This window comes from Lutjanus erythropterus, chromosome 12 (genome assembly GCF_056507025.1).
Source record: "Lutjanus erythropterus isolate fLutEry1 chromosome 12, fLutEry1.hap2, whole genome shotgun sequence".
Classification (NCBI taxonomy): Eukaryota; Metazoa; Chordata; class Actinopteri; order Lutjaniformes; family Lutjanidae; genus Lutjanus; species Lutjanus erythropterus.
The window spans coordinates 13,836,960-13,851,473 of NC_139328.1; the positions used below are offsets into that span (position 1 = coordinate 13,836,960).

Here is a 14,514-nt window from a genome sequence, read left to right on the forward strand (position 1 = left end):
TGCAGCATAAAATCAGTTCAGTTTTTGTTTAAAAATACTTTATAGTCCTATAATATTGTATATTTGTAGTCTTTGAAGAACCTTCGAGGTCTTGCATGGTAAGTAGTTCTTTAAGCAAAGCCAATATTTGGCCAAGTAGTAATAATAGTAAATTTATTAGTAATAATAAATAATGTATTACTTTTTTACCTTTTGGTCGTTAAATTAAAGTATTCACACATCCCATTTTTATGTGACTTATTTTTCAGTCCATTTAATTAAATTAATTATATGATTCATTTGTAAAGTGTCATCAACCTACTAGCCTAGTACCTCATTCCTCACACTGCCAGTGCAATGTGAACAGTTTTTTGTGTTGTATTTCTTCATAACCTATCCCAGGATTGCTGTGTAGTCATTAGATTAAACACATTAATGAGAAATATGCAACATATAAGCACAAAACTGACACTAGGCCTGCACATGTTCCTTAACCAATAGTTGAACATTATAAATACCAATTAATTTCGCCATAAGATTTGCAAAAACCCCAATGTCTTCCAAACTCCAAGGCCAAAACACCTGTTGAGACTTGCTGCATTCATGACCTATAGTTAATAGAATGCTGATAAAAACTTTTGGGAGTTTGAAGAGTTAAGAGAGTTTGAGAAAAGTGTTGCAGTCACATTTAATTTGAAAGTTTGCTCACACTCAGCATTCCAACGCTTAAATAAAAGCAACCAAACTCCAATTTCGGAATATCCATCTTTATGCAGTGCCGCCTTACCCGAAAATCAAACTAAACCAGAAATGTCCTAGTGTCGGACCGTCCCATTAGCACCTGAACGCACACAGAAATTAAATGAAAGGACGTTCACTAAAAAGTTAAATTAATATTATTGTCGTCGAATAAATGTCATATTCAACTGGCAGGTGGGCTAAAAAGGAAAAGTCGCATCTGGAAATAACGTTTAGGCAAGAACACTTTTCCAATTTTAATGCTGGGCTTGTCTAGACGGCAACCCTTGATTTGTAAAACTCTCGCGACATTTTAAGAGGTTGTTTCGTCACTGTACATGTTTCACTGGTTTTGCTTTATAGAGAAAAAAAACTTTATTTAAGTGGTAGAATAAGTTTAGTGACAATAAATACTTGGTCGGGGTTAAGTAAATATGATGGTTTTGATTTGATTTATCACTCTCGCGAGATCATTCGCAGGTCTGGGGTTCCCTTCTAGACACGCCTGCTTAGTGTCAAAGGAGTGTTTGGTCACGTGATTAAAGGTCAAACGTTTCGCGGGAATCAACATGGCGACCGAGATGACAGCTACAGCACCGGACTCGGTGCAATGTCCGGTTTGTTTTAAGGACTTTAAGGCTGCCACAATTAACGGACACCTCGACCTGTGTCTGCTGAAAAGCGTTACCGACAGCAGACCGCCGACAACAGACGAAAGCGAGCCTCCATTAAAGAAATCTCGCATTAGTGCGGAGGCGGCACCACCACCACCCAGCAGCCCCGGTGTCAACAAACCTACGTCCGGCTCTTCCTCCATGGCTGGCACACCGTCATCTGCGGTATTCTCTCTGTTTCAGACCAACAAGAGTAAAGCTTCTGTACAAAGTGACCGGAGTGGGTCATTTTCAAGTAAACAAACTGCTGTCACCTCCGTCAGCAACAAGGGAGTTAAACGTAATTTGCCGAGCGAAACAGAACCCGGACCTGCAGCAGGTACAGAGAGCCAACCCTCTGGATCAAACGGACAGACTTTGAACACATCAAATGATCTATCGCTACGGACACTGCTGACAATAACCAAGCCTTTGGCGGAGATACTGAGACCAAACACACTGGAGGAATACTTTGGTCAAAGTAAAGTTGTAGGAGAGCAAACACTCCTCCGCTCACTTCTGGACTCCCAGGAAATACCGTCTCTGATCCTGTGGGGACCGCCGGGGTGTGGAAAGGTGAAACATCCATGATTCAGCATCCTCTTCTCTCAATTAATTTCCCTTCTGTTGTATATGTAAAATATTCAAAAAAAACCTTTTTAAAAATACATCTTACATCTACTCCTTCTCCCTCATAAAAAATCTAGACCCTATGAATATGCAAGTTTTCATTTTAAAAGTTTAACTACTCGACAGAAGATGTCTCCTATTTCACTGAAAAGTCAAACTGCTTAGAAGTAGCTATATAACTCTGCACATACATCTGTCTGCACAGTTAAGTTACAATTAGAGCAGGGGTATCAAACTATTACATGCTGATGAACATCCTGATATGTCTGTAGTATCTAATTATAATCTAAATAAGTGGAATTTCAATGTTTTACCAGGTTCAGTCAGTCTGTTGTTATTACATGTGCATTACAATATACAGATCACAGTGGATCTACAAATGCACAAAACATTTATGTATTTTGGATGTGAAAAGCAATATATTCTGTTTCTTTATTATTCAAACGATTTATCAAGGTCAAGAAATTCTTTTAATTTTCTGAATGTTCACTCCTTTCTCTTACTGTGTAGTACTGCGCACACCACAACACCAACTAAGTGAGAGCTAACAAGGAACAAGTTTAAGTTCTCCCCTGCCTTACAAACCATTGGACCGTAGGTCTGACACGTCTGAATTAGAGTAACAACACTTCTTTGAGCTGAGGGGACTTTAAGATATTAAACACCACTAGATATAGGACTGCAACTCAGATTATTCTTACTATCAATTATCAATTTTTTTTAATTAACTAACTTGATTAACTAGTAAGTAATAATTGTGCTCGTCATCGGTTAATCTGCTGATTATTGAATCGATTAATAAATAGCAAAAGATGTAAATTGCTTGCAACATAGATTATTTACACTGTTGATTATTTTTGATTAATTGATTAATCATTTCTTCTCCAACATGTTAGAAAATAATTTGAAAAAAAAAGGCGTAATCATAATTTCCCATAGGTGGCATCTTAGATGATGATGGCCCATCTAACAGTTAAAAAGCAAAAGCTGTTAAATTCATAACAATATAAAGCTGTAAAAAAAACTCTAAAGGAGTACTAGAAACCAGTGATTTTTTTCATGATAAATTACTTCAACAATTGATTAAGTAGTAGTAGTAGGAGTATGTATTCAGTCATCACTCACAGTATAATAAATATAAACAGCATACAGTATACAATATACGATATAATATACAATGAGTATAAACAATATAGACAGTATAAACAGTCTATGTACTACATAGTGACTGAAAATGCACAGGCAGAAGCAATGTGATTATTTTTGCAGTCAGTTAATCAGCACTACTTTGTTACAACAAGCAGCTCTAATAAGATAACTGCAATTTGCCTAATCTTAGATTTTTATTTCTCTTTCATCAATTGTACTTGATAAAGAGAGAGGTGAAACTTTTACAGCATGTTGAAATTGTAAGTTATTACTTCCATGGCTGCCAGGTTGGTGCTCACAACTGTTGTGTGTCAGACCTGAGTACAGCGTGTTAATGACTTCTTGGGTATGCCAAACCACCAGAGTGGATTGTCATACAGCAGTTTGTCATACTCAGACTTTGTCAGCATGCTTAAGTAACACTTAACCTCTTTAACGCCTCCTGTCAGTTGTCTTACAGTGTTCAGGTTTCACAATTGAAGAGTTATTTTTGGAGCTTGTAATAAGGGTTCACACTGGACAGTGAAGGATAGATTTATGAGGCTCTCAAAGGAAGGTGCATTAAATGACCTGGAAAAATAAATAAATGACTCAAAAACTGAGGATTAAAGATGCCTAAGAAGAGCTAACATTGTTAAGTTGTTGTTTGTTTATGTTTTCACATTTTTTGTAGGTGTAGGGTAATGTTGGTTTTGGGGTTTGTTTCTGGGTCCATCTAGTTTCCAGTTTCATGTTTTAATCAAATGATTTTCTGTGTATTTTGTTTGTCTTTCAGACCACTCTAGCTCGCATAATTGCCAGCAGCAGTAAAAAGAAGGGAACAGCTCGTTTTGTCACTCTGTCTGCCACCAGCGCGTCCACCAATGATGTCCGAGAGGTCATCAAGCAGGCACAGAACGAGCTGCGGCTGTGCAAGAGGAAGACCATCCTGTTTATTGATGAAATTCACCGCTTCAACAAATTGCAACAGGTGGGGTGTTGAGCCTAAAAGATGTGCTCTGATCTGTGTTTATACAGTCAGCTGTGACCAAAATCCTGCCAGTGTTAAAAATGTCTATTGAGGCAGACCAACCTGTCATGATATATTGGTCCAGAAATAATCATATTAAACTATTAGAAATGCTAAGTTATTTTCATTTATGCTACTTGTATAATAACATAATAATGCAATCTCACATTTTTAATTCAATTACTGTTACAGGCCTAGAGGCAGAAGGATAAAACTGGTATTTGGTAATGCAGTTAGAGTAGATTCTGGTGTTTTCCCTCAATTTCTGTGTCATGTTTTGGGAAATATGCTCATTCGTGTTCTTGCTGAGAGTTAAAGAAGACTGACACTACTCTCAAGTCTTTCAGTTAAATGTGAAGCTACAGCCAGCGGAAGCTTAGCTTAGCTTAGCATGAATACTGGTAGCAAAGGGAAACAGCTAGCCTGGCCGGTCCACAACTGAAAAGTGAAAAAGGTTAAATCTGTTCAAAAGCCAGACTTTAAAAATGAGTTGTGGTTATGAGGATGAGCATGTTTTATGATGCTATTCTGCTTGCCAAACCATTGAATAGCTTATAGCTTATCCTGTCTACAGCCTACTACGAGAATGTGCACACTCAAAATAAACGCTCCCTCGATCCCCTCTCAAACGGTACCCATCGGCTCCATTGTTTGATTCTTGGAAAACAGATATTATTGTTTGTGCGTTAGTAATAGCAGAAATGGACTCTCTCTTGCTTCTAAAACTGAATATGTGTGTAGTTGTTTTTATTTAAATATTGATCATCATTCATGAGAAGCACTGATTATTTTTCAGTTGGAACAGTTTAACTTCTTCACAAAATTTTAAATTGAGGTTGGAAACTTTTGGCTGTAGAAAACAATTCTGTATAGTCTTCTGCTTCATGACAGTAAATCCCTATGTCAGCTGCCAAGAAGGCTCAGTCTGGCTTAATGATCTATTAAGAATCAAAGCATGCAAAGACAGCTAGTAATGCTAGCGTTAGTAAGGAGCAGTAGTCAAATAAGCCAATGAAGCATTAGTATAGTAGTCAAACAAATACTTACTCTTTATCTTGTCATTTCAGAGACTTCACTGTTTTTCCTTCCATGTTTGCTTTGCTTTCTCCTTCACGGTCTCTAAATGTGTGTGCGCATCTGTAGGACACCTTCCTTCCTCACGTGGAGTGTGGGACGGTAACTCTGATTGGGGCGACCACAGAGAATCCGTCCTTCCAGGTGAACGCTGCCCTGCTGAGCCGGTGCAGGGTGCTGGTTCTGGAGAAGCTCTCTGTGGAGGCGATGGCCTCGATCCTGGACAGGGCCGTGACCACACTGGGGATCAGAGTCTTGGAGCGAGATGAAGCAAACCCCAAAGATCAGGACCAATCAGATGGACACGAGTAAGTGTCTGCCTGGGGACTCTCAGTGTAACACATCATGACCCGGGGTCACCCTGTAACTCAGAATGGTTTAGTTTGAGTGGGCGGCCTGGTCTCTGCTTCTCTCTCTGGCTTAGTGGGTTCAGTTAGATAATACATGGGAGGGGTGTATGAGTAGTTGTTGGAGCCGCAGCAATCCCCTCAGCTCTGATCTGATTTGATACGTTAACAGAAAAGAATTTGCAGATGAATTGTAGACAGTGAGACAGCTGTTAACTGCTGGATGTGGATGGTATGTGATGATGAACTCCAGAGATTTCAAATATTTGTGCCAGATGTATTGTATCAGGATTAAAGGTTTAGCCAGCCAACTTGGGGTTTGAATCAGAATGAATCTGGCTCTCTTTTATCGGGGCTAAATCACCATGGTAACCTATGCCACACAGCTAACCTACTCAGGAGCAGGTTAATTTCAGAGGAACAGATAAAACATAAAAAATGCACTTTTATTAGCCATTGTTCCTACAGGATCCAGATTTGGACAAGCAGTGCGTTTACGATAAATTGAAGAGAAATCACTGTGCTTTCCATGTTTTTTTTGTATCATAGTGTTGTAAGACACTTGAAATATAATGTTTGGAGCGCAAATACGTGTTTTTTGAAAGGACCAATGGTGCTGCATCGTCATCCTTAACTATAATAAGGTTAAGGACATGGATGCTTTATTGTCATTGCAGGATGTCTTAAACATGACAGAATTAAATTAAGTACTCAGGTCCCAGTGTAAGCAATAGCAATAATAAGAATCATGAAGAAAGAAACACACAATAAAAAATACCATCAGAATAAATTAGCAAATAAAAAAGTAACAGGTATAAGGATTCAAATGCACATTATCATTTAGAATACAGTTAAATAAGTGCAAAAACATCAACCTCTTGAATTATGTAGCTGTCTCCAACCTAGAGCCTCTCTTATGTTGTGAGCCTGATATTGGCCTATCACAGCTATATAGGTCTGTCAGCATCAGATATCAGAATTTATTTTACTCCCTAATATAAGCATTGGTTCCAAAAATCCAGTATTGGACCCTATCTATATAAATTAGGGTAGGGTAAATAACAGTAACATCTTTCTGTGTTTCAGTTCATTAAATACTGAACATTAATATTCGTGGCGAAATACATGTTAACGTAATTAATTCATTTAATTCAGCTGTATTGCTTCCTTTAAAAAACTACATTTTAAAGTATTGACACTGATACTGTATGTTCATGTTCGTGTTTTCCCAGGCCAAAGATTTTCATCGAACAGAAAGCTCTGGACACAATTGCCTACCTTTGTGATGGTGATGCAAGAACAGGACTCAACAGTCTGCAGCTGGCTGTTCAGGCTCAGGTGAACTCGGCCCAGTTCAACTCACAGGGACAAGATGGTTGTCAGGAGATACTGGTGACGGAGGACCACATCAAGGAAGGTCTTCAGAGGTCCCACATTCTCTACGATAAAGCTGGTAAGCAAAGATATACTTATTTTGTCAGGGTCGCAGTTTGTACTCGCCATAGTAACTCCTGTGAACCCAAATGATCTGAGAGGTGCCTTCTGCACCTTCAGGGCACCATAGATTTACTAAAGCACCCAGTAACTTCTAATATTTTTAGTAAGGCACTTACACACATTTTTTATGTTATTATTCCAAGTATTACCAATGAATGAAAAAAGATTAGATTATTCTTTAACTTTCTTATTCCTTATTATTAGCCTTTTCTTTTGTAAGCAGATGCAAATTATTTTTTTTGTTCTGTTTTGCTCAAATATTTAATTGCATGGAGGACCATAACTGCCAGAATCCAAAATAAATAAATAAGCTACTCAATAAATAGGCCTAAATTAATAATGGCACCAAAATTAATATTGAAAAAAATAAATGCAGACTTTAATTATTTAATAAAACTCCTTAAAAACTTTTTTTAATGGTTAAGGGAATTCCTTAATCCTAATAATAATCCCTAATAATTTTAACAGCTCTTGCCATTATATAAAATTACCTTTATCCCCCTGAAGTTGATCCTGTTGCTTTAAACTTTGACTGTTCGCTTTCTTCTTTCTCAACAGGATAAATTTCACATCAAGGACACCTTAGTTTCTCAAAATACATATTTACAATTACTTTTTTCTTTTTAAAAATGTGTAACTTAAATGACAGATTGGAGCACAGACAGTGAGTGGTAGTCTGTAATTTGGGAAATATGCAAGTAAGACACAGTCCATTCAGAAAGTATTCATGTGAAATTAGACCTGGAACAAAGATGGTTTCCACAGAATCAAGAAGCATGTTTTAGGATTATGAATAGGGGTGTTATAGACAGTTAACACATTGCTGTAGATTTCACAAATCCATCATTAAATCCTCTCAGTAGTTTCAGTATGACACCTGCCATCCATATCTTCACTTTAAATAACATCTGAATAACTCAATGTTTTGAACTTAACAGCCCTCTCGTATTACTTTCCAGAACCTGTGATCGCTGTCCTCTCACAGGGCTTTGATATGAAATGCACTGAATGATGGGGGGGCGGGGTGTTTATAGCCGTGCTCACGGTTGCTTAGTAGTGCCACGTGTTTGTTTTGTGTGTGTGTATTGTGGGTATTACAGCACACACATTTGAGTAGAGCTGCAGTGTTGTTATGAATTATAAAACTATGTGTCCGCTAAAGACTGGTGTGTTTTACAGCCATAATACTAAGAATATAATCATTTGGTATTTTCTTAACTGTAATATCTAACCAATGTATAGAAATGTTTATTTACGTTTTCTCCTAGTTATAGTATCTACCTACTATAGTTTACTTGAACTCACTAACTCACACTTTCATCCTAAGTCTTCATCAGTCCTCCTCTCTGTCCTGTTACATAACACCTCAGCTGTCCTAAAAGATGAGATTTACTGTTCCTTACTTCACAACGTGCTGACAGACCGTCCCTCAACTTTACTAATGACCTCAGTGGAGACAGTATTCTTCTTCCCTTCATTATGGCTTCATTTGGTCTGATCGTGTATTGATGTATTTGTTTGTGTTACTTAAAGGCGAAGAGCATTACAACTGTATCTCAGCGTTGCATAAGTCCATGAGAGGCTCAGACGAGAACGCATCTCTGTACTGGCTGGGCCGCATGCTGGAGGGCGGTGAGGATCCTCTCTATGTGGCTCGCAGAATGGTCCGATTCGCCAGCGAGGATGTTGGTAAGTAAAACGATTGTTCAATTACTAAATCCCCGCTCATAAGTTAAGATGACCGGCCGCTGGCTTTGAAATTTATTTTTTGTCAATTTGTTAATTCGTTTTTTTGTTTTTTTTTATGTGTAGCGCTTTCATTTTGCTTTCATCATTTCATTCTGGTTTCATCTTATTCTGTTACATTGGTGTAGTGTTTTAATTGTCCAATGCACAGTGTAACAAGGCTCATTCTAAACCATGAAATTCTTATGACATGGTGAAAAACTATGCAGTAGGCTTAAGAAAAACAGCAGATTTTTGAGATCATAAATAAGGGGGGAAATGGCAGAGGAAGGAGCTAAAATAACATAAAATAACAGCTAGCATACAGTAAATATACTTAGACAATAAATACAGTATAACAGTAAAGACACTAGCAGCAGACTCTGATTTGGAAGATGTTACACTTAACATGTACTTGTATTTGTTGTTCATTCAAATTTACAGTAAAGTAAAGTAAATGTTGTAACATTGTTTTGAAAAGTAAAATACAGTAGAAATAAAGGTTGCAGTAGTATTGTTGTTTAATAGTAACGATTACTTGGCATTGTTGAATTACATCATTCTAATGTCTGTTGTATCTTATGATGTATTTTATGACAAGTTATTGACTTTTTTGAAGTATATAGCTGTGCAGTAAGGAAGATAATATATAATGAGAGGGTCATTATTATAAAATAACCCCCTACAGGGTCATTAAAGACCCCTCTGCTATGCATCAGGGTCCTGGGCAACCCTGTTGGGGTTTAATTCACAATAATGACACTGTCATTATACATTGTCCCTTATGTACTGTCCAGCAATTTCTCACTTTCTTTAAATAGGCTGGTGAACCTGAATATTTATAGTTTCTGATTGACCAGTTGCTTATTGAAATCTTCCAGACATATGAGAGCATTATACAGGACCAAGGACAGCTTGTACTATTTTATTACAGGAAAGAAAATATTGACTCAGCTGAAATCCATACAGAGAAATGAGAAAGAGGGGTGAAAGTGTCTTTTAAAGCAGTCTGACTGGATGGCCTCTGTCTCCTGTCTCTTTCAGGTATGGCAGATCCCGCCGCTCTTCCACAGGCCGTGTCCGCCTTCCAGGCATGTCACTTCATTGGGATGCCTGAATGTGAGGTAGGCTCGCCTGACCAGTGACTGATGGTTTTGAGTCTTCAGTCAAGACAGCCTGATGTTCAGTCAGTCTTACAATAATTGTGTCCTAGTGTCTTCATGTCTGTCGCCCTCCTTTTTTTTTTTTTATCCACCACAGGTGATCCTAGCTCAGTGCGCAGTCTATCTGGCACGAGCACCCAAGTGTGTGCAGATCTGCAAAGCATATGCTAATGTGAAGGCCTGTTTGAGGAACCACAAAGGCCCCCTGCCTCCTGTGCCCCTGCACCTTCGCAACGCCCCCACCAAGCTGATGAAACAACTGGGCTACGCTAAGGGCTACAAATACAACCCAGCCTTCAGCGGCCCTGTAGATCAGGAGTACTTACCTGAGGAGCTGCGGGGAGTCGACTTCTTCACTTGGACACCTTCTGATCCATGAGGACCCACTGTAATGACTGACACAACTCACTGTAATAGGTTAAAAGCAAGTCTGCCGAATGGAAACAATCCTGTCAAATGATGAATTGTTGGGACATAATGTCGCTGCTGATCAAATTCAAACTTACAGGAGTCCATCAGTCAATCATCATGTTATGTTCAACTTTATCTACAATTTCACTTTAATCTCTTGTTTCTAAATACTGTTTAAAGGATACACACACCACATACAGTTAATTTACTTATTGTTATGTTCATAATAAAGTCCCTAATCCTTTCAAACGAATGACAATAAAAGGAAAGTTCGGATTGTTTGAAGTGGGGTTAAAGGAGTTACTCATCGATATTCAGTCTGTTAGCTACAGAGAGGAGCACCGGCACACAAGTAAAGCAATATACTGCTGTCGACAGGTTCAGCAACAAAAGGTGTTTTAGCCACAGAAAAAAGCCCCACTAAAAGATCAATATCAATTTCAGTGTACACTCTATTATAATAATTACCATGCCATCAGACAGACTTTTCTAGTGTGAAAACTGACATTATATAAACCAAGTACCGAAGCTACCAGAGTCCATAATCTCACAGAACACAGGAGTTGCTGGCCTACCACTGCCTCAATCAGCTTTTTTTGTGTTATTGTGACATCAGTAAATCCAAACTAACCTTTTAAAATACCAAAGTCACACAATAATACAGACAAACTAAGTGATCGACACAGTGGTAGACCAGCAACTAAAATGTTCTCAATGTAAAATTACTGTTTTTCTTTAATGAGTCTGTTGACTTTGGAAAAAGCAATATTTGGTTTGTATAATGGCAGTTTTCTGTCAGAAAAGACTGTCAGACTGCAACATTGAGTGGTGAAGATATTCTAAATATAGTAAACACCTACTCTGCTTCTGCTATGGAATAGTACCTGTGTGCAATACAGGAAATATATACACACTCTGCCTTTCCGTTTCCATAATATATATTTGAATGTTTACCATGTTAAATATGTGTGTTGTTTTATGTTTGTAACATTTTCAAACATTGTTTCAACTGATTAAATGTTTGTTTATGTTATAATCTGTATATATTTTGATTAAAAAACAAGACAAATATAAATTTAAAGTGTCTTTATACAGTTTATTGTTCAGTCACTTGAGTTGTGGAAGGTTCTTCAGTTTTTGGCCACGGTCTGAAGGGAAATAACACAAGATAAAGTTTGAACATTTTACAAATAGCCTATATTTACGATCTGTCTTCATGTAAAATGATTGATGAGCTCTGGTTGCTTATTGTTATTTATGTGTCTTCCCTCACCTCACTGATCCAGGGGATGAAAGAGGCCACACGGGTGAAGACTGTGGGCCTCTGAGGGGTATTACAGCCCCGTCCATCCACAAAACTGGTCACTCCTTGTACGTACCATCTACCATCTCTGCCCTGACAGTTCAGAGGGCCTCCAGAGTCACCCTGGAAGACAATGGACGATATTAGAGCAAAAATGGAAAATGGTCTCATTTGTTTCACACAAAGCATGGAGCTGCATGCTTGGTCCTCACATGGCATGCTGACTTGCTCTCTCCACCTGCACAGATCATCGTTGTCTTTGCTGAGCTGCCCCACCAGTCACTTTGGCTACAGACACTGTGATCCACCACAGGAAGCAGAGCCTGTTGCAGTGTTGTTGCTGGAGGACCACCGGCTAAAGAAAAATTTAAATAAAGGTTTAAGAAATATTTCTGAATAACAGAAAGGTGCACTAGGAGGCTTGATAGCAGGTCTTACAGTAGAGACGACCCCAGCCTGTGACGTAGCAGGGCTGGTTGTGGGCAAGAGTTGCACCATGCTGTGGCAAGCAAGCCAGCTGAACTTTGTCGTTGATAACAGCATTTTTCTCCAGCTTAAGCAGGGCAATGTCATTCCTGCATAACAGGGTGAAACACAAAAAATGAAGTAAATGCATCTTTTAATTCCTCAGAGTCTACTTAAATGTTTAGAGTGCTTGTTTTTCTGATCTTTTGTTGGGGTCTTAGTTAACAAAGTTAAGATATAACCTGTCTTAGACAAAGGAACATGCCTATTTTTTTCTACAGATGAATGTGTTTTCATTTACATCTACAGAACTTCTATTTACTCAGCTGCTGTTCAACTAAAACTCTCAGGGTACTGGCACCTTTTCCAAGGACATATTTGACTGTGTTTCTTAATGATCCACCACAGATCTGGAGTGCTGGAGTAGTTATGGTATGGAGGGACGATAACATACCCACAAGACACACAGTTGTCGTTCCATTTGGGATGGATGAACATTTTTGCCACCATAATGGACTGCTCAGGTCCCTCCTCTTTGTTCATGTCATGCTCAGCCAGAACCACCCTGTATGTGTGGAATCTGGAGTGGAAAATAAAATTAAAAAAAACTTAAGGCCTTGTTTACTCAAGGTCATGGTCAATTTTACACTCCCTCAGTGTGGGAACCTGCACTCTGGTTCACTCTTAATGAAACCTGGAAATGTAATAATGACCATTCCAAGAAAAAAAAAAACATAGATGATTAATTCGGGAATCCCACACATCATTCATCTTATTTTACAATAACTGTTTATCTGAGATGTTCGTGGCACAATTTTTTTTTTTCCTCACGTGATGCAGTGTGCAGCAGTCAAGACCCAGTTAGGAGCAATAAGTGTTCCTCCACATGTGGGGAAGAAAGACTCCAGAGAAACCTGCCATGGCCAGCTGTAAGGACGGGCTTCTTCCCCGTTCACCACCCGGCCGGTGTTTGGCTGGTAGCTGGGTACACCACACCCAGACGCTGTAACACAGTGACAGACAGAACCAAGAGAATGCATCATACTCAGGAAAAGACTGTGTTTAATGTAAACTAGGGCTGCACAATATGGTAGAAAGTCATATTTTGATTATTTGACTAAAATTGTGATTGTGATATGCAATATTATTAGTTGGAATGATCATTTTAGCATTACAGTTTTCATTTTTACTGCAAAAACCCTATAAAAATCATGATAATTTGTTAGGATCACATGTTCTCTTTCTTCTGAAGAATAAGGTTTGTATGCCAGGGCATCTCCACAGCACTACAGTACTTCTTTCTGATCCTGCAATTTGGCTATTGCACTTAGCCAATGATTATTTGTGCAGCAGTAATGTAAACTCACCAGTTGTAGCAAACAGGAGGAGGACAAGGACCAGTTCCATCTCTTATTCCTCCAGAAGAGCTGGGTCATCATGCAGAGCTACTGTATTTATGGGCAGCAGTCCAGATAACACAACACAGCCTGGGAGTTTTCCTCACATATTCCAGATGGTAATACAGCAGTGTACCAATAAAGAAGTCAGATAAGGCCTGAAAAGCAGACTGCACACGGTATGCACAGATTGAGGCATACCTATAACTCACATATTTCCACATTTTATGATTTATCCACCTCACTCCACTTGAGGCTTTGCCAAAATTTAGGATTATTCTACTAAACAGCATTTTTTTTCTTATGCATGACTGATTTTAAGCACAAATTAAGAGCTAATATTTCAGATGAAAATAAAATAAAAGGGGGCTCTGCGAATGATGATTAAGGCAGTTTGGTTTAACTTATGAGTTATCAGGAGTAAACTGAAGACAGGGGACAGTCATGCATCCCTTAAAGTCTTATTAATCAATTAGGATGTTAGAATAGAATTGCTGCCTGAGTATTTGTGTATTGAGTTTGTTGTATACTTTTATTGTACTACATTGATATTCTTGTTTGATTTTATCTCTTTTTTGTACATGTTCATAATAAAGAATTTTCAATTATTCAAAATATTTGAATAAAGTGTAAAAAAAATCTAATTGATGATTCCAAATTAAAATGTAAATAAGGTAAATATTCTATACTCCTTAAACTCTATATAACTTGTTGATTATGAGCTTTAAAAATGAAAATGTTTTGATATCTTTTTGGGTATTTATTTTTGTAGAATTTAATGAATCTATTAAATTAACTTAATTAACCCCTTTATTTATCTTGAGGAATTCCTTTAAATAGTTCTGAGTTCACCCAAGAGAAGATGGATTTATTAAAAAATGTTTTTGTTTTTTGTTTTTTAATAATTTACACTCCTATCCAAAGGGTGTCGCTGTGAACACGTGGTGTCTACTTCAGCCCGCAGTCGCAGAAGA

The 14,514-nt window shown here is 38.1% G+C and overlaps 2 protein-coding genes across 3 annotated transcripts; one reads left to right on the forward strand and one right to left on the reverse strand.

Annotated features, from left to right (window-relative positions):
* Nucleotides 1-1,249: 1,249 nt before the first annotated feature.
* On the forward strand, nucleotides 1,250-10,378 carry wrnip1 (WRN helicase interacting protein 1). Of its 2 annotated transcripts, none has more exons than XM_084731823.1 (7): nucleotides 1,250-1,946; nucleotides 3,925-4,119; nucleotides 5,302-5,540; nucleotides 6,812-7,032; nucleotides 8,610-8,765; nucleotides 9,846-9,925; nucleotides 10,062-10,378. In XM_084731823.1, exons 1-7 carry the CDS (start codon nucleotides 1,287-1,289, stop codon nucleotides 10,341-10,343), a joined length of 1,833 nt encoding a protein of 610 aa, XP_084587949.1. In that variant the 5' UTR covers nucleotides 1,250-1,286; the 3' UTR covers nucleotides 10,344-10,378. The 2 variants fall into 2 exon arrangements, with proteins under 2 accessions (XP_084587949.1, XP_084587950.1); XM_084731824.1 differs by having other exon boundaries at nucleotides 9,846-9,942; nucleotides 10,062-10,198.
* Nucleotides 10,379-10,903: 525 nt separating this feature from the next.
* On the reverse strand, nucleotides 10,904-13,615 carry LOC146317725 (chymotrypsin-like elastase family member 3B). The gene is made up of 7 exons (XM_084731829.1): nucleotides 13,511-13,615; nucleotides 12,975-13,146; nucleotides 12,598-12,723; nucleotides 12,117-12,253; nucleotides 11,891-12,033; nucleotides 11,649-11,801; nucleotides 10,904-11,523 (listed from the first exon to the last, which is right to left on the reverse strand). Exons 1-7 carry the CDS (start codon nucleotides 13,548-13,550, stop codon nucleotides 11,506-11,508), a joined length of 789 nt encoding a protein of 262 aa, XP_084587955.1. The 5' UTR covers nucleotides 13,551-13,615; the 3' UTR covers nucleotides 10,904-11,505.
* Nucleotides 13,616-14,514: the final 899 nt, after the last annotated feature.

Bases quoted from the DNA above. Each gene is read 5' to 3' on its own strand.
- wrnip1 (XM_084731823.1), top strand. From the start codon at position 1,287: ATGGCGACCGAGATGACAGCTACAGCACCGGACTCGGTGCAATGTCCG. The intron at 1,947-3,924 runs GTGAAACATCCA...TTTGTCTTTCAG, and splicing joins GACCGCCGGGGTGTGGAAAG to ACCACTCTAGCTCGCATAAT. The intron at 8,766-9,845 runs GTAAGTAAAACG...TGTCTCTTTCAG, and splicing joins ATTCGCCAGCGAGGATGTTG to GTATGGCAGATCCCGCCGCT.
- LOC146317725 (XM_084731829.1), bottom strand. From the start codon at position 13,550: ATGGAACTGGTCCTTGTCCTCCTCCTGTTTGCTACAACTG. The intron at 12,254-12,597 runs GTATGTTATCGT...CCTGTTATGCAG, and splicing joins GACAACTGTGTGTCTTGTGG to GAATGACATTGCCCTGCTTA. The intron at 11,802-11,890 runs GTGAGGACCAAG...ATTGTCTTCCAG, and splicing joins AGAGCAAGTCAGCATGCCAT to GGTGACTCTGGAGGCCCTCT.